This window comes from Mauremys reevesii, linkage group 2 (assembly GCF_016161935.1).
Source record: "Mauremys reevesii isolate NIE-2019 linkage group 2, ASM1616193v1, whole genome shotgun sequence".
NCBI classification, from domain to species: Eukaryota; Metazoa; Chordata; order Testudines; family Geoemydidae; genus Mauremys; species Mauremys reevesii.
The window spans coordinates 161,485-181,243 of record NC_052624.1 but is presented as its reverse complement, the minus strand read 5'-3'; the positions used below and the strand labels follow the sequence as shown (position 1 = coordinate 181,243).

Here is a 19,759-nt window from a genome sequence, read left to right as displayed (position 1 = left end):
GCATGGGCGGCAGCGCGTGGCCTGGGACCCCCACTGATGCTGGGGGGTGGGGGGTTGGTGGGGCCGGTAGGCTCCCTACTTGGCTCCGCACCTCCCCTCCACAGCAGCAGCAGAGTTTGGGTGTGGGAGGAGACGGGGGTGGGGCACGGGACAAGGGTGAGGCAGGCTCTGGGCGGCACTTACATGGGGGCTCCCCAGAAGTGGCAACATCCCCCCCCCCATTCAGCTGCTAGGCAGAGGCGTGGCCAGGCAGCTCTGCGGGCTGCCTCAGCCTGCAGGCACTGCCCCCACAGTTCCCATTGGCTTCCGTGGTTCCCGGTCAATGGGAGCTGTGAAGCCAGTGCTCTGGGCAGAGGCAGGCACGCAGAGCTGCCTGGCCATGCCTCCACCTAGCAGCTGGGCGAGGGGATGTCACTGCTTCTGGAGAGCCCCCCAGGTGAGTGCTGCCCAGAGCCCACCTCACCCCATCCTATGCCCCAACCCCTTGCCCCCTCCCACACCCAAACTCTGCTCTCTGTGTGTGTGTGTGTGTGTGGCTCGAGACTGCCCCAGCAGCAGCCGGTGTGTCTGGCTCAGGGGCTGCCTGAGTTGTCCCTGAGCCAGGTGCACCGGCCGCTGCAGAAGTCACGGGGGTCACGGAAAGTCACGGAATCCATGACTTCCGTGACCTCTTTGACAAACTCGCAGCCTTATTTATAGGTTATATGCTGTTTGGAGCAGGGACTGTGACAATGCAAAATTCACTGAATAGTTTTTCATTTGTGAATTGTCTCTTAACAGACCTTGATTTCTATTAATTTTCTTGTTATTTTGTGTTATTAGAATGTTTGGTGCATGTTTCAGGCTATCGGGCCTAGTTGTATTCAATCTATAGAGTGTTTGCTAACTACGTATTTTGACTTTGTCTTCAACTCTTTGTTGTTTGTGGTGTATGATTGGTCACCTATTTTGCATAATAATACTTCTGCTCCTTGATTGGTTAACTGAGTATTTTATAAACAGGAGCTGGTAAATCAGAGATTTTAGCTGGTGGTGTGAATACTTATACCATGAGCACTAGTGCAAAATGCATTTGCATAAGTATTGAGTTTTTCATTGTCTACAAACATTCACTGGTGAAATTCACTAATGAAATGTACAGAAAGTAACTAACTAGAGTTGGAGGGGGGCATTTTTGATGTGTATGTACTTTTCTGGCAGAATTTGCCCATCTTTAATCTCGTACAACACCCAGTGCACTGTTGGCAATTAAATAATAGTTATAATTGCTATTTAAAAAGCAGAAATGGTTAGAACTCATCAGATTCTGAATTTGCAGAGTATGAGCCAATCCCTCAAGCCTAGATTTATGGCTGATAAATGCTTGAGGCACATTCACCTGCAGAAATTGCACATCTGTCGTGCAAACATTATGGGTACTTGCAGGCTCAGGCAGTGTAATAGTGGTGTCAGTAACTCTGGTTGCATATAATACCTACTTCTTTAGGTTCAGTGTGCTGGGAGCTCCTGTGAGTCTGGGGTATTTACACTGGAGCATCTCGCGAGCTTTAAGAATGTGTCCTGAGAATGTCCATGTATCTGGGATGCACCCTAGAAAGGCCCTAGCAGCAAGAATGTTAGTGGATTAAGAGTGAGTGCAGTTCCCAAGGATTGTCATATGGGAATTAGTCTGTTTCATGGCCCCACTGCAGAAGAGAACACCTTCTGATCCTCACATTTTCTTGCAGTTTGAAACCCTGTTATAGTGAGTGAGCTCTGCTCACCTGAAGCCTTCCAGGAGGCACCAAAAGGCTCCCTATGTTTCCTCGATCATATCTCCTCTCCATGGAGTTTATTGTATTCTTTACCCTGGTTTTCTTCCCCTTTCCTGTCCCTTTCTCAGAAGTTCATCTGCTTTCCCCACACTAACTCCCCTACCATCTCTGGCAGGCTTAGGGGAGAGGTAAATATCCTTGCCATGGGAGGCTCAGTGTAGGCAGAAAGGGGATAAATTCCCTTCCCTCTATCAGACTCTGGGGGAATGGATGTGGTGTAACTCTCCTTCAGTTTTACTGGGTGCTCCAGGTGCACACTCCCATTTCCTTTAAGCTCTAGCTCACCCAGTCACTGTTTCTCTCCTGCAATTATTGTGGCATCACCTCCTTAATTGTCATTTCTGGGGTGTTATTTTTCCTTCTCCAGCTGTTCCCTAGGTCTGGTGAGAGTCACTAGCCCCTCCCTCCATGGCCAGGCCAGAGGCACTAGCTCCTCCCTTGCCCCTCCCCTGACCTCTCCCCCTAGGTCAGGTCAGGTCCCAGCCCCTCCCCCATAAACTGCCATGGAATGTTTCGGCTCCAGCGTTCCTCACTTCCTACGAGGCCCACTGTCCCAAGAGGGCATCCTGTCTATGTGGCCAGCGGATGGGTGTGTAAATACCCTGGGCCAAATCCAGAGGGCTTGGCCTGAGGGAGGGTCAGTTTACATTCCTACCCCCCCAAACAGTGCCTTGAGTCTGTCCCCAAGAAGAGCAGAGAAACTGGTGTCCCAGGCCCCACTCAGGAGGAAGGTGCACATCGCTAGTGAGTGTGGGAAGGGCATGCACCACTCCTGGAAAAAGGTAAAAACATTGGTCCTGGGGAGACAGAAACTAAGGGGGCCTCTCAGGAGAAATGGGAATGAGGGAGAAGAGGCAGGAGCAGCCCCAGGGCCTGGTGGGGTGGGGAGGGGTTCCTTCTTCCTCATTCGCCTCCCAGAGATGGACTGATTGATCCCCTGCTCCAGGGATGGAGGTGTCACTCCCCTGAGCAGGGTGGGGGGCAAGTTTCTCCTCTCTCTGAACTGCTGGGGCTGCGAGGAAACAGCTTGATGGGCACCAACAGTGTGTGCAGTTTAAAGTCAAAATCCAGGGACGCTGCCTTTGCTTGATTCCTATTTCATTAGCGTGCCTTATGCACACACAAACACACACAGGTGCCCCATATAGAGAGGTGTGTGTATATACACACACACATACGTGTGCTTGGAATGGAGATGCATAATATATGTATGTGCACATATTGATATACACGCGCGTGCGCACGCAGATATACATTTCCACACATGCTTGTGTAAATCACATGTGTACATATGCATACCATGTGTGTACAGTCACGCACACACACACCCTCCCATGGGCATGCATGGACACACATTAGCATATCTGTTTGAACAATCAATCAACAGACATATGCACTATCAAGTATGCACATATGTATATACACACAAATGTATGTGTATGTATACATATCTACATATGGCTACACACATTCCTCTACCCCGATATAACGCTGACCTCGGTAGCCAAAAAATCTTACTGCATTATAGGTGAAACCGCGTTATATCGAACTTGCTTTGATCCGCCAGAGTGCGCAGCCCTGCCCCCCCCGGAGCACTGCTTTACCACGTTATATCCAAATTCGTGTTATATCGAGTCACGTTATATCGGGGTAGAGGTGTATATGCTCTTGCACAGACTCTCACATTCATAATGTATTCATAGATCTATGTCTCACTCACTTACTCTCTCACACACAAACACTGCTGCCCCATACTATAGAGGGCCCTGTGATCACAGAACTTGAAGACTTTTTTCCCAAGATCTGTGACAAAGCCCTGATTTTTTCTTAGTTACCCCCACCCCTCGAAGCAGCTGAGAGAGGGGGTCCTAAGTACTTGGTATGGGTGAGACCCTTTTGCCAATACATACACAGCTGTGCACCAGCATGTGGAGATGTCAGGATAATTTAGCAGGTGGCCTCGTTACTCCTAGATCTGTCACCATGGTAACGTGTTTTTTTCTTTAAAAAATGTACAGTGCCAAGAGGAGGAAGATGGCTGACAAAATTCTCCCTCAGAGGGTGAGTCACTTTCATTTCCTATTCACTTCACAGTCCGCTCAGCACCTTTGTTTATTCAGATGGATTTTAACAAATACTTTCACTTTTTGTTTAAAGATATCTAATTAAAAAGTAAGTAGCCTGCTGGGTGAAAGTCTAAAGAGTGAGGCCAATGCTGGGGCTGGGAGTGTGGAGCAGAGCTCGGCCTGTGTCCTCCTTGTGCAAAGGGTTAGCCTTGCTGACACTGCTGCATGCAGGGAGGGCCACGGGGCTGGGCTGCAAAGGACACAATTAGGCACTTGTGCCCTCTGGATTTTGAAGGGGTTTTAAATCAATGTTTCTGTGGGTAGCCAAAAGCAGGTTCAGAGTTCAACACCTGCTTGCAGGAGATGGGCTCCTCCTTACATTACAGTGGCCCAGCAGTTCATTCAGCTCCTCATTTTCAACTGTATTCTCTTGTAAGTAAATTGGCTTAATCAATGTCTACAACAGGGCTAACAGGGTCTAGATTGTCCAGAGAATTAACTCGTGTGGCCCTCTACATCTGTCTGACTACTTCCCCACTGCTTAAACTCTCTAACTTTCTTTCGCAAGCCCTCAAACTCCTCCTCTCTGCTGGCATCCTCTTACTTTTAAGCTGGCATGCAAACCCCATAACAAGTGCCCTGACCTGAATTGCCCCCACCTTCCCTTGGAGCAAAACCCTCACATCACCTCAGTCCTGATTGTCCTCCCAATACCCTCCTGTTCACCCCTCCCCCAGCAACCATCTGTTCCCAAAAGACAAACTGTAGCCTTCACGACAAGCAACTTTATATCAATCACTTGACTAGCCTGTCTTCCACTGCCATTCCTCACTCCAGATGCCAACGCCCCTTTCACAGGCACTCAGAACCCTTCCACAACTCATCAGTCAGCCTCACTTCCCTTTGCTAGCATTTATTCCCAGCTTGCAAGCTCTTCCTTTATCCCCCATAAGTACATGGGCCCAACCATTCCAACACATTAATTCTCTCTTGGCCCCTGTGAGATGCAGGTGTCTTGTCCCACAACTGTGAACCCTTTCTCTGCAGCCTCCCTCTCTGAAAGACCCAGGCCTAATCTTCTAGTCCTTAGAACATACCCAGTTTCCAGGTGTTGCTGCTTTAGGAATTGGGTTGCAATTAAACCCAGGAACTTCATGATACTCACATTCTCCTAATTTTTTCATTTTAGAGCTGTATCTCTGCTCCACAGGGAGCCTGTCCTTTCCCAGAATGGGAGTTCAGGCTCTATATTCTTTCAGTGTTATGTCTCTTTCGCACACTGGTCCCGTGTGGCACCTACCCATCTTAGACTGATAGATCACAAAGTCAGAAGGGACCATTGTAGTCATCTAGTCCTGGCCATAGAATTTTCCTGAATTAATTCCCATATGAACTACAACAGATCTTTTAGAAAAAACATCCAACCTTGATTTAAAAATGTCAGGTGAGAGAAAATCCACCACACCCCTTAGTAAATTGTTCCAGTGGTTAATTACCCTCACTGTTAAAAACTTGTTTTATTTCTAGTCAGAATTTGTGTAGCTTCAATTTCCAGCCTTTGGCTCTTGTTATACCTTTGTCTGCTAAACTGAAGAGCCTTTTGTTATCAAATGTCTGTTTCCTATGTAGGTACTTGTAGACTGTGATCAAGTCACCCCTTCACCTTCTCTTCGATAAACTAAACAGACTGAGCTCCTTGAATCTTTCACTATAAGGCAGGTTTTCCAATCCTTTCGTCATTCTAATGGCTTTTCTCTGAACTCATTCCAATTTATCAACATCTACCTGGACCACAGAACTGGACACAGTATTCTAAAAGCAATTGCACCACTGCCAAATACAAAGATCTTTGAGAGAGACCCTTCTACCTTATGTGGTGAGAATGGAAGTTAGTCCCATGTTTGTTAAAGGCTGCAGTTTTCCCCCTTCCCAAAACAAAAGCGCATAGCTCCCGCAAATGGAACTGACTCCACTGGCAGCAAAAGACGTCTTTATTCAATTACTGGTAACTCAGTGATGTTTGAGGCCTTTTCAACACTAGGGAATTTTGCCCAAAAACTGCACTGGTGGTAGCACCAAAGGGAGCCTTAGTGTATACAAAGTGTGGCTTTTACTGTTTTTAATCACTGCCAGCTAAATCACTGATATAGTGATAAAAGCCCTGGAAGTTGCCAGAATCTCATCTACAGTAGGTTTTCCACTGGTGCAGTTGAGCTGGTGATAGCACCAACGGGGTGTAATCTCAAACTAACTGTGTAATTTTATCTTTCCCAGACTTCCTCTCTCCTCTTCCCTATAACTCCATTCTGTGGTGAATAGGATAAATGTCACCTTTTCCATTAACTGGAAGATCTCTAGCTGTGGTTATTGGGAGCATGCACAATTCATGCTTCCAAGTCTCATGAGAGCTTTCTATCCAATCAATGGCTGGATATAGACCCCCCCACACACACCACACTCCCCCATGTGACCTATAGTATGTGATAAATATTTTTCAGTCATTCCTCAGCCTTTTTGTTGCCTTTCTCCTAGTGCTTCCTGGAGGTTGAAGGAAAGTCTCAAAACAAATTTTACTCCCTCTTAAAAACTTGTTTTCTGAGTAAGGAGTAGGGAAAAGTAGTGAGAATGAGTGGTTTCCTCAGTGTAGGCTGCTGGTTCCAGCAGTGGCCTTGACAGAGAGGCTGGAGAATGGGCAAACAGATCACACCCACCTGGACACACACATGCTCTGATTAAGCCTGCACTGCAGCTAGTCAGTGCTGGAACTTGGTGCTACTCTTTGCTGAGAGCCAGCACAGCTGCTACCATTGTTATCTGCTTGAGTTGTGCTTAATTTTGCATATATTTAATTGTACACAGCCAGCTCAGCCTAGTGTGACACACAGACAGACATGTTGCAGAATTACAAGGCTGAGAGTTTAGTGGGTTATATTCACCAACATTAACTTCAAATCTGTTCCTTCCTCTTCCCCCACTCTTTCCCTCACATCACCTCCACCTCATGGTCTTTTTCAAACCTTATACCCACCCCACTTGCTCCCATGCCCTCCTTGTCTTCTCCTGTTCTCTCTGAATGCCAGTTCCATCTCAAAAAAGATCACAGCCATCCATCACCACTTCATCCTCTGTTCTCTGTAGTCTCTTGGCTCTCAAGACCTGGATACCCCATCTGACAACAGACTCTGTAGCCTCTCTCTCATATGGTGGCCACTTCTCTCCAAGTCCCTTCCTTGAATTGTCCCGAAAGGAACGTGGTGGGTGTCATGTTCCCCTCCTCTGCCTCCAGCCCTTAATACCTTCTCCCCTGAGCAGCACTCATCTGACTCATCTGTCTTCTCCCCTTCCCCGCCCACCCAGCTCCTCCCACATCCACCTTCTTCTCTGACTCTGATTCCTGTCTCTCCTTCTTCCTGTCACAGTTTGCCACATCCATCCATGTTGACTTAATATTCCATATTGACAACCTATCAGATACATTAGGCACCTGTCTCCTCTCCTTTACCTTGACTTGCTCACCATAATCACCACTCACTTGACTTGCTCTTCACCAAGCACAGCCTTCTGATCTCTTTATCACCGAGTTCATCCTCTACAATCACTGGCTCATCTCTTTCAATATCATTATCTCCCCACTCCTTCTGGGACTTCTAGGAGAATTACTTTTCTCCTTCCCTTGCTCTCCTGACTTCAATCCATGATCCCCTCCAGTTTGCACTAGCCACCACTCTTGACTTGGTTGCCTCACTCATACGCCACAAAGTCTGTCCTGGCAACCCCTGTCCCTGTCATCTACTTCCTCTGCTCCTGCTGCCATATTGCTGAGTTTTCTGATGGAAGTCCCATGGATCATGCTGACTTCCTCTGCTACAAAATTGTTCTCTCCTCCTTTAGATCTTCTATCTTCCTGACCAAACTCTCCTTCTCCATACTGATGGACTGTCATACTCCCAATCCTCTTTGCCACTTTTGACTCCCTCTTAAAGCCCTTCTTCTCCTTGGTGTCCATGCAGAATCTTGCCAATTTCTGCAAAGAAAAAGTCAACAAAACCTCAGTCTATTTAGTTTAATTAAGAGAAGATTAAGACTTGACTTTATCACCCTCTATAAATTCTAAATGAGGAGAAAGTTTTTGATAGTAGAGTGCTCTCTGATCCAAGGGACAAAAACAGAATGAGAGCCACTGGCTGGAAGCTAAAGCTAGACAGATTCAGACTAAAAATAAGACATACATTTTAATATCAGTGAGAACTACCATGGAAAAACTGACCTATGGATAAGGTAGATTCTCAGTTATTTGGAACCTGAAAATCATACCTGGGCATCTCTTTCTGACAGACACACTCTAGCTCAACTGGAAGTGATGGACTGGATAAAGGAATCATTGGATGAGATTATCAGGCCTGTGTTATGCAGGAGGTCAAGCGAAATAATCATAATGGTTCTTACAGGCCCTTCTGAATCTGTGAAGCCTGATGTGACCTCTTCCCTCCCCATCACACTCTCTTCTTCCTCCTCTTGCCTGTCACAGACTCTATTTCCCTGCTCTCCTCCTCTAACCCCTCCACCTGCCTCAGTAACCCCCATTCCCTCCCATTTCTTGACTTTTCTCATCCTGCCCTCCCCTCCCACTTCGTTCAGGTTCCTCTCCTCAAAGTACAAATACAGTAGAACATCAGAGTTATGACCACCTTGGGAATGGTGACTATGTTCATAACTCTGAACAAAATGTTATGGGTTGTTCTTTCAAAAGTTTACAACTGAACATTGACTTAATACAGCTTTGAAACTTTACTATGCAGAAGAAAATTGCTGCTTTTAACCATCTTAAATTAAATGAAACAAGCACAGAAACAGTTTCCTTACCTTGTCAAATCTTTTTTTTAAAACGTTCCGTTTATGTTTAACACAGTACTGTATTTGCTTTTTTTTTTCCTCTGCTGCTTGCCTGATTGTGAACTTCTGGTTCCAAATGAGTTGCACGGTTGACTAATCAGTTTGTATCTCTGATGTTTATAACTCTGAGGTTCTACTGTATGCATTGATCTCGCTAAAGTCTCTGACTTCTTTCTGATCAAATTTCATACTCATCCTTCTTGACCAATCAGCTACTTTGACAATACAGTCAATCCTTTTCTTCTCAAAATCATGTCATCCCCTGGCTTTCATGACTGTTCTCTCATGGTTCTCCTTCTGCCTTTCAAATCACTCCTTCAATGTCTTGTTGAGTAGGTCCTCTTCCTCATCTCTCCCTCTTTTGATGGGCATTCCTTAGGGCTCTGTCCTGGCCCTCTTTTTCTCCGTGTACATCATCTTTTTGGGGGAGCCTTTCCATAAGCATAACTTTAACTACCATCTCCTCCAATTACATCATCAAAACTCATCTCTTCTGTAATGCCTGTAGCAACTGCAACCTGACAACAAGCTGTGATCACTGCTATTGATTCCCTAAGAATTGTGCTTATCCTCTCATATTTGTTACCCCCTCTGCCCCAGCCCACTTGTCACTTCCTTGTCTTATTAAGCCTTGTCTTTTAGGTTACAAGCTGTTTGGGGCAGAGACGGTCATTTATTATATGTTTCTAGAACCCCACCTGGTTTCTACTGAGTACTGCATTATAAATGTTAAGTAGTAGTAGTAATAATAATAATTAATAATAAATACGGATATGAGGGAACAATGGTGGCAGCACAAGAGACTTATTTTACTTACTAGCTGTGCTAAAGCAATCATTCTGATAAAACGTTTGAGCCCAGTAAGCCAGAGGAGCCACTGAATAAGGCCAGATGATCTCAGACAAGTATGTCTACAATCTGTGTTCATTAGGAAGCAGGTGTATCTCATTTCTATTCCCTTGTCCAGTCGGTGTGAAAAACTGATTTCTATTCAGCCTCTGGAAGTGCTGCAGCTATCGCGCTTATTAACATTATGCCAGATTTTATCACTTTTTTTGGATTCCAATGTAGTCCCGTTGTTGCTAGTGTCACAGCGCTCTCTCACTTCTGTTGTTGGTTTTGTGGTGGCTCAATGAACTTTGTTGCTACTACTGCTTTAACACATTTCTCCAACCCTTCTCATACTGCATAGTCTACACCTGGTGCTGACATTCTCAAATCCTGTCTCTCTCCATGATGAGTCAGTAATATGAGTCAGAGGCCTCACAGTGAATCAGTGCCAAAGTCAGGCCAGGAATCTTGACTTCCCGCACTGAATACATTGCTTCTCAGAGACAAGCAGATTGAGAAATAATTCACATTCAAAGTGGGGTGAAGAAAATGCAGCCTTCCTTGGAGCTGACTGTATTCTATCGTTGATGAGTTTTAACTTGGTCAAGGCCCTGGACTCCCAAGTGAGTCATGGATATGTACTACAGAGATGGCTTGGCTCATTGGTGCTGCGCTGTCAGTGAAGAAACGTGCTTGATTGAAAAGGACCTACAGGATCGCCCTCATTAGTCCTTCTGTCAAGAGCTACTAATGATTAATGATCTAGTACTCTTCCTGTGGTCCTGCTTTATAGACCTATGATCTAAAGCCTGCTTTTACTTAGTTATCATAAACATAAACAAAATCATAAACAGGGTAGATTTTTTTTAGCTGGTACTAAGATCCTGGGTAAGGTGTTGCTGAGATTTGCCCATGTTAGGACGAATTACTCATGGCTGATTGATTACTCTGACTGAGTGGTGGACTCTTGTATAACTCCTGCAACCAATATCACATTGCCTTTCACAGGGTCAAGGCTTGTCTGAATGGTATTGATCAGTAATCATGAGTGCCCACCATTAATTGCATCTACCATGTTTATGGGACTTTCTATTTGGGACATTTCTGGGATGTGTCAAGCACAGAGCCCTCTTTGAAGTAGTGTCGATTACACATGCCTACTCCCTTGCTTATTAGAATATAGGAACAAAGGTATCTGAGAAGCATTGAACCCAAGTACACTTCCATTCCATTTGATCACTGCAGTGATATCTGAAGAAGTGAGGTTTTTTCATCCACGAAGCTTATGCCCAAATAAATCTGTTAGTCTTTAAGGTGCCACCAGACTCCTTGTTGTTTCTGTGGGTACAGACTAACACGGCTACCCCGATACTTGCAGTAGTATTGAGTATACTGACCTAGTTGCAATTTGCTGGTTTCAGTCAGTTCAATGGCTGACAAGAAGTTGGACTTCAAGTGCTGTGCCTCTTGTAATGCAAAAATTTTGGCTTTTTGAATAATATGTGCACTATCTGAAATGTCTAAGACAGGTTCATTTACTCACAAGTGGTAGATGTGAACCAGCTTCCTACTCAGGCTTGCTAGAATTGGGGGTCTTGGCTCTGTCTATTCCTTTTTGAAGAGATATTAAAAATCAACTAATCTTATTCTGAGGAACAGGCTGAATGTGTGCCCAGTAGATCCTCAATGCCCTCAGTGCAGAAACTCAAGAGTAAATAAAAGAATGAAACCAATATTTGTTTGGTTCTGAATTACTCTCAGAAGTTTGAGGTCAGTTGACCCATTGAGTTCAAGCCCTCCGGCATCTCTGGAGAAGAAGCAGAGGGGAAGGGATCCATGATTCCACTTTCTTTCCTTCCTCTCACTCTGAGGAAGACTGGCGTCACAAATCCTGTAGTGAGTTGGTGCCAAGAGTCTCCCTAGATATGAGGAATCTTGATGGCTGGGAAGGTTTTTTTCAGCACCAAACCTTTCAGACCTAATTAATGTTGAGGCTCTAGAGTGTAGTTTTAGCATTAGTGAGACAGCTGGGTATGCTTTAGCACCAGATCATATGAAAGCTTTAAGTGGGTCAGAATTCTTGCCAGGGAAAAGCTAGCTTTCCTCCATGTTTTCTTTCCTTCCTCTGCTGTGTCTAAACAGCCTTCATGTATTTATTCCTCCTGAGTCTTCTGCACCAAGAGAGTTAAACTAGGATACAAACTCCCAGATTGGTGATCCCACAGTGGCGGCCCCATTGCCATCAAGGATCTATCTAGGTACTTGTATAGCTCCCATTACCATAGCATCTGCACCATGATACCAGATGCAGTGTGAGGCTCTTTCTGAGTGGTCTCTGATCTGGAACAATCCATGAGCATCTGGCTTTTAGGTAGCAGTTTTCTCCAGCCCCTTTGGGTAGCTGAATGCCTCCCTGTGCTTTTGTTGCTTATACACCATGGTAATGTTGACCATGGTGACAACCACCATCACAGTGTCACAAAGGAATAAGACACCTAGGACTTATCAGCCTGTTGGGCCTAACCTCTGTGATACCTGCCCCTGTGCCCTCTGAGAAGGAGCCTTCATAGTCTGCATCTTTCCCATCTTCAGATGAAGAATAACTGAATTCAGAGGAGACTGATGAGTCAAATAAAGATGATGACATAGTGGCATCCACATAATCTTTGCCTTTTGACCATTTTAAGAACTTCTAGGTCCTGATCTGCAGAATTACAGAGGCTTTTGAGAATGACATCTTCACGACTTGCTCCAGGGATAAGGTGGGCCATATCAGTCAACAAAATGGTCTCTCTGAGCCAGCAGAGGATTTCTGGCTTACTCCAGTAATTGTGCAGATGTTGCCAAGACTTACCAAGTTCCATCACAGCTCCAGAAGCATTGTGGTAGCTGCAGTCACAGAAGGAGCCTTGTAGAGCTTCAAAATAGGTACTCCAGACAAGATATGAGGAAGAGGGAAATCCTTGGCTGCAACGCATACTCCTAGGTTACCATTCAGATAAGGATAGCTAGTTATCAACTGTTGTCTTGCCTGGTATGGGTTCTGTCCCTTGAACATAACATCTTTGCTTGAACACCTTCTAGAGCAGTTCAGGAAGGAAACCAAGGTTATTTGAGAGTGTGCAAGAGTTAAATCACTCACTCAGTGAGTGGTGGATATGACTTCTCATTCACAGTGGGGTGTGTTCACTTTGAGAAAGAATGTCTGGCTGAAGAGCTCCAGGTTGCTACTTAATGTCAAGTCTAATGTCGAAGATCTTCCAGTGGAAGGATTGAATCTTTTTAGTTCAAAAATTGATAATACTTTGAAAAAGCTCAGTTTTTGGGTTTCTCTCAACCAGCCTTCCAGCAAAGATCATCTTCATTGTGTTATTGAAGGGAGTCTGGTTAGAATCATACAGAACCTCAGTAATGACGCTTCCAGAGATCACTTCAGAGAAATCTTTCTCAAAGAGATGAAGACATCACAAATAGATGCCTGGTTCCTCAGCCCCCTTATTGATAGTGTTACTACTTCAACACTGACACAATAATTAAGTTTTGAGGGTTTTTTTACGAGATGCTGGAGAATCTTATTGCGGCATCTGTGGCAAACCTTTTAACTTCTCAATCCCAGTCCATGTATCCAGTCCATCTTTTATCTTATTTTCTGGTCTGGAGGAGAATAACTTCAGTCACATAGAAAAGGTGCACCATCCAATTATACTTAAGGCTGAGAGTTTGTCACAGAAGTCATGGATTCCGTAATTTTCTGGGACCTCCATGACTTCTACAGCAGCTGGCCTGGGGGCCACCTGAGCAGCTCAGGCAGACCCTGGGCCAGCCACACTGGGTGCTGCTAGGGCAGTCTTGGTCCACCATGTCCCTCTCCCCCAGCAGCAGCAGGAGTTTGGGTATGGGAGGGAGCTCAGGGCTGGGGGTTGGGATGTGGGAGGGGTGAGGGCTCTGGGCTGTGCTTACCTCGGGGGGGCTCCCCGGAAGTGGTGACGTGTCCCTGGGCTCCTAGGTGGAGGTGAAGTCAGGGGACTCTGTGTGCTGCCTGCAGGCACAGGCAGCGCCCTCGCAGCTCCCATTGGCTGTGGTTCCCGGCCAATGGGAGCTGCGGAGCCAGTGCTTGGGGTGGAGGCATTGCACAGAGCTGCCTCACCATTCCTCTGCCTAGGAGCTGAGGGAGGGGGGATGTCACTGCTTCCAGGGAGGCGCGGTGCCAGGTAGGGAGCCTTCCAGCCCTGCCAACACCACCTGCCCCCAGCACCAGCAGAATTCCCGGCCCGCCTCCCCCAGCAACCTTGGCGCCCCTGAGTCACCTCTTCCTCTCCCCACCCCCAGCACCTGCGGTACCTCTGGGCTGCCCCCTCCCCATGATTTAGTCAGGGGTATATGGTACATGTCATGGGCTGTGTATTTTTGTTTACTGCCCGTGACCTGTCCATGACTTTTACTAAAAATACCCAAGACTAAAACGTAGCTTTAATAATACTCCATGCTACTTCCCAAATCTCCCTCATAAGAGAGTACTGAGAGATGAAGTGGTCTCCCTTCTCCAAAGTAGAACTGTTTAAATGATGCCATGGAAAAGGGTTTTATTCCCAATATTTCCTCGTTACAAAAAGTTAAAGGTGTCCTTCATTCCATACAAGGTTTAAGAAAACAGAACAAATACATCCCAAGGTTCACATTCTGTATAGTGACCTTAACTTCAGCTAGCATGGTGATGGGTGTGGAATAAAGATCTGTATATTCTCTGTAATTCCTTCTTGTTGTTGCCACAGGACTTGTCCAGCCCTCTTGACTTTGAGCAGGGGGTTGGACTAGATACCTCCTGAGGTCCCTTCCAACCCTGATATTCTATGATTCTGTGACTTAAAGGATCCGTCATTCCTTGTATCTGTCTGACACATAAGAAGCAGCCCTGGTTATGTGTGTTCAGATAATTTCCAGAACTAAGTTATTTCATTTGTCCTTCCTATAATTTCACCTGAACTGCTCCGTAATAACAACAATAATATAATTAAATTAGGGCTGTTGATTAATCGCAGTTAACTCATGCGATTAACTCAAAAAAATTAACTGTGTTTAAAAAAATTAATCGCAATTAATTGCCCTGTTAAACAATAGAATACCAATTGAAATTTATTAAATATTTTTGGATGTTTTTCTACATTTTCAAATATATTGATTTCTATTACAGCACAGAATACAAAGTGTACAGTGCTCACTTTATATTTTTTATTAGAAATATTTGCACTGTAAAAACGGTAAACAAAGGAAATAGTATTTTTCAGTTCACCTCATACAAATACTGTAGTGCAATCTCTTTTTATTGTGAAAGTGTAATGTACAAATGTAGATTTTTATTTGCTTTTGTTACATTGTTTTGTTTTTGAGTGCAGTTATGTAAAACTTTAGAGCAGAGGCTCTCAAACTGTGGTCCGTCATCTCCATTCAGGGGGTCTGCAGATAGTTCCCTCTAACGTGCACGCCTGGGCGGCTACACACGTGAGAATGAAGGGCTACCCACCTAATTAGTGGAGCTGTGCAGGCCTGGCTCTACTAATTAGGTGCCTGGACCCTGGAGAAGACGCACATGTAAAGTGAGGTGGTGGCCTTCAGGGGAATAGGGGGTAGGTGGGAGAGGTCAGTGGGTGAGAAGACGGGGTGGGAGGATTTGGGATGTGCAGGGCTGTGGTGGCCAGAGAAAGAGGTGATTTCCCCAGCTCAAGGGCTGCAGCTGCCAGGGAGAGATGGCCCTCCTTCCCAGCCTCAGCTCTGTGGCTTCTGTGGTGGGGGGAGAGACCCTCCCCCTCCTTCCCAGCCCCAGCTCAGGGACTGCCGCGGTGGGGGAGAAAGGGAGAGACCCCCCCCCCTTCCCAGCCCCAGCTCGGGGGCTGCTGCTGCGTGGGAGAGAGGGCACATCCGTCGCATTAGAAAGGTAAAACTACTGATATTAAAATATGAGTTGTGGGCTTTTATTTGTAGACCAAAAAAATTATCCAAAGCTTATCCAAAGTGATTTACAATAGTTAGCTAACAGTACAAACAACATTTGGAAAGATCATTAAGTGGTCCGCCGAGACCCTCAGCAATTTTCAAGTGGTCCACGAAAAAAAAGTTTGAGAACCACTTCTTTAAAGCTTACAAGTCCTGCTGGTGGTATCTGACTCATGATGATAAAATGAACATGTGTCGGTCCACTCTGCTTTGGCTCATTATCGAGCAGAACCCAGCATTAGCATGGATGCACGTCTTCTGGAATGGTGGTTGAAGCATGAATGGACATATAAATTTTTAGCTCATCTGGCAAGTAATTATCTTGCGATGCCGGCAACAACAGTGCCACGCGAACGTCTGTTCTCACTTTCAGGATGACTTTGTAAACAAGACTTGGGCAATATTATCTCCTGCAAATTGTAACCAAACTTGTTTGAATGAGCTGAAGTATGACTGAGTGGACTTGTAGGTTCTAAAGTTTTACATTGTTTTATTTTTGATAGCAGTTATTTTTTGTACATAATTCTACATTTGTAAGTTCAACTTTCATTATAAAGAGGTTGCACTACAGTACTTGTATTAGGTGAATTGAAATACTATTTCTTTTGTTTTTTACAGTGCAAATATTTGTAATAAAAATAAATATAAAGTGAGCACTGTACACTTTGTATTCTGTGTTGTAATTGAAATCAATATATTTGAAAATGTAGAAAACATCCAAAAATATTTAAATAAATGGCATTCTATTGTTGTTTAACAGTGCGATTAATCATGATTAATTTTTTTAGTTGCTTGACAGCCCTAAATTAAATTTAACATCCTTGTAAGGGGGGAAATGCCAAAGAAACTGAACACAGTAGCATTTAACTTTAAAAAGGGGAACTACACAAAAATGAAGAAGCTAGTTAAACGGAAATTAAAAGGAACAGTCACTAGAGTGAAATGCCTGCCAGCTGCATGGAAACGATTTTAAAACACCATAATAGAGGCTCAAACTAAATGTATACCCTCAAGTGGGGAGGAGTGTCGGGGAAGGACAAAAAATGCCACATTTGTTTAACAAGAGAGTACAAGCAGTTGGAGGCAAAAAGGCATCCTTTAAAAAGTGGAAGTCAGAGCCTACTGAGGAAAATAGAAAGGAGTATAAGTTCTGGCAAGTCAAGTGTAAAAGTATAATTAGACAGTCCAAAAAAGAATTTGAAGAGCAACTAGCAGAAGACATTAAAAAAAAATTTGCTGTTAGTTTTTGTAAGTACCTCAGAATCAGGAACACTGCCAAACTGTTGGTAGGACCAGTGGATGGATGATCAAGGTTTTCAAGGAGCACTCAAGGAAGGCAATGCTGTTACAGAGAAGCTAAAAGAATTCTTTGCATCGATCTTTACTGCAGAGGATGTGATGGAGATTCCCAGACCCAAGCCATTCTGTTTTGGTGACAGATCTGAGGAACTGTCCCAGATTGAGGTGTCAGTAGAGGAGGTTTTGGAACAAATTGATAAATTAAACAGTAACATGTCACAAGTACAAGATGGTATTCCTCGGGAGTTCTGAAGGAACCCAAATTTAAACCAGCAGAACTACTCACTCTGATATGTAACCTATCACTTAAATCAGACTATGTACCAGACAACTGGTAAATAGCTAAAGTGATGCTGCTTTTTGAAAAAGGCTCCAGAGACAATCCTGGCAATTACATGACAGTAAGCCTAACTTCAGTACCAGGTAAAATGGTTGAAACATTGGTAAAGAACAGAATTATCAGACACATAGAAGAACACAGTTTGTTGGGGAAGACTCAACACAACTTTTGTAAAGGGAAATCATCTCTCACCAATCTGTTAGAATTCTTTGAAGGGATAACAAACATGTGGACAAGGGTGATGGAGGAATAAACAGTGGAGTGGCAAAATTTGAAGACGATACAAAATTACTCAAGGTAGTTAAGTCCAAAGCAGACTGCAAAGAGTTACAAAAGGATCTCACAAAACTGGGCAACAAAATGGCAGATGAAATTCAGTGCTACTAAGTGCCAAGTAATGGATATTGAGAAACATAATCCCAACTATACATACAAAATGAAAGTCTTTAAATTAGCTGTTATCACTGAAGAAAGCGATCTTGGAGTCATTGTGGATAATTCTCTGAAAACATCCACTCAATGTGCAGCGGCAGTCAAAAAAAGCTAACAATGTTAGGAACCATTAGAAAAGGGATAGATAATAAGACAGAAAATATTATAACGCCACTGTATAAATCCCTGGTATGTCCACACCTTGAATACTGCGTGCAGTTATGGTCACCCCATCTCAAAAAATATATATTAGAAATCAAAAAAGTATAGAGAAGTGCAACAAACATTATTAGGGGTTTGGAACAGATTCCATACAAAGAGAATTAAAAAAGACTGGGACTGTTCATCGTGGAAAAGACATGATGGAGGGGGGGATATGATAGAGGTCTAAAAAATCATGACTCGTGGAGAAAGTGAACAAAGAAGTATTATTTATCCCTTAACATAACACAAGAACCAGGGGTCACCCATTGAACTTAATAGGAAGCAGATTTAAAACAAACATAAGGAAGTACTTCTTCAGAAAACACAGAGTAAATCTGAGGAACTCCTTGCCAGAGGATGCTGTGAAGGCCACCAGTATAACTTGGTTCAAAAAAGAATTAGGTGAGTTAATGGAGGATAGTCTATCAATGGCTATCAGCCAAGGTGGTCAGGGACTCAGCCCCATGCTTCAGGTGTCCCTAAACCTCCAATTGCCAGAAGCTGGCAATGGATGAGAGGGGATGGATCACTCAAACTTGACCTGTTCTGTTCATTCTAATACTGGACAGTGCCAGATGTTTCAGAGGGAAGACAGGATACTGGGCTAGATGGGCCATTGGTCTGACCCAGTTTGGCCATTCTTATGTTCAGGAGTCTTCCCAAAGTACCTAGCAGTAGCAGCCAGGAATATATGTTTAATCATTTCTTAATCATTATAAGGGTTCAGTGCTCAGAATGTATGACTAGCTGTTCAGTAAATCTGCTCTCTGTTCCAGTTGTTGAGTCCTATGATTTGCTGGAACAAGTTTATTTTTACACCACTGAGACTCTCCTTTCTAAAGGCTGTTCATGGCTCAATCTGCAAATCCAGACAGATTTCAAGAACAATCAATCTGGTTAGATTTTTGTTTTATCAAACCATGAGCTATTACTTCAAATTTCTAGAGTTCAGGGAATTGTGTACCCAGGTCACTTCATTTACTAGATCTTGAGTAAAACCTCTACAAATTTGAGACCTGTGCATCAAGCACCAACTTCTGAAAGAACTCATATATGAAACTGCAGAACTATTAACTATGGGTTGTAACCTGTCCTTTAAATCAGCTTCAGTACCCAATGACTGGAAGATGCTAATGTAACAACAATATTTTAAAAGGGCTCTAGAGGTGATCCCGGCAATTACAGACCAGTAAGTCTAATGTCAGTATCGGGCAAATTAGTTGAAACAATAGTAAAGAATAAAATTGTCAGACACTGAGAAGAACATATATTGTTGGGCAAAAGTCAACATGGTTTCTGTAAAGGGAACTCATGTCTTACTAATCTGTTAGAGTTCTTTGAAGGGGTCAACAAACCTGGACAAGGGGGATCCAGTGGACATAGTGTACTTAGATTTCCAGAAAGCCTTTGACAATGTCCCTCACCAAAGTCTCTTATGTAAATTAAGTTGTCGTGGGATAAGAGAGAAGATCCTTTCATGGATTGAGACCTGGATAAAAGACAGGGAACAAAGGTTAGGAATAAACGGTAAATTTTCAGAATGGAGAGGGGTAACCAGTGGTGTTCCCCAAGGGTCAGTCCTAGGACCAGTCCTATTCAACTTATTCATAAATGATCTGGAGAAAGGGGTAAACAGTGAGGTGGCAAAGTTTGCAGATGATCCTAAACTGCTCAAGATAGTTAAGACCAAAGCAGACTTTGAAGAACTTCAAAAAGATCTCACAAAACTAAGTGATTGGGCAACAAAATGGCAAATAAAATTTGATGTTTATAAATGTAAAGTAATGCACATGGGAAAAAATAACCCCAACTATACATACACTGTGATGGGGGCTAATTTAGCTACAACTAATCAGGAAAGAGATCTTGGAGTCATGGTGGATAGTTCT

General features: G+C 44.0%; 1 protein-coding gene across 7 annotated transcripts in view; it reads left to right on the top strand.

The window, feature by feature from the left end:
* The window catches only part of SMARCD3 (SWI/SNF related, matrix associated, actin dependent regulator of chromatin, subfamily d, member 3), a 240,921-nt gene that overhangs the window by 94,549 nt on the left and 126,613 nt on the right, over nt 1-19,759 (top strand). For 6 of the 7 annotated variants that reach the window (XM_039524742.1, XM_039524743.1, XM_039524741.1 and 3 more), the window contains one exon: nt 3,833-3,875. In XM_039524742.1, coding sequence (XP_039380676.1) covers nt 3,833-3,875 — 43 coding nt within the window. Of the gene's footprint in view, nt 1-2,352; nt 2,597-3,832; nt 3,876-19,759 lie in introns of those variants that run through there. The other variant, XM_039524746.1, reaches the window with a different exon arrangement.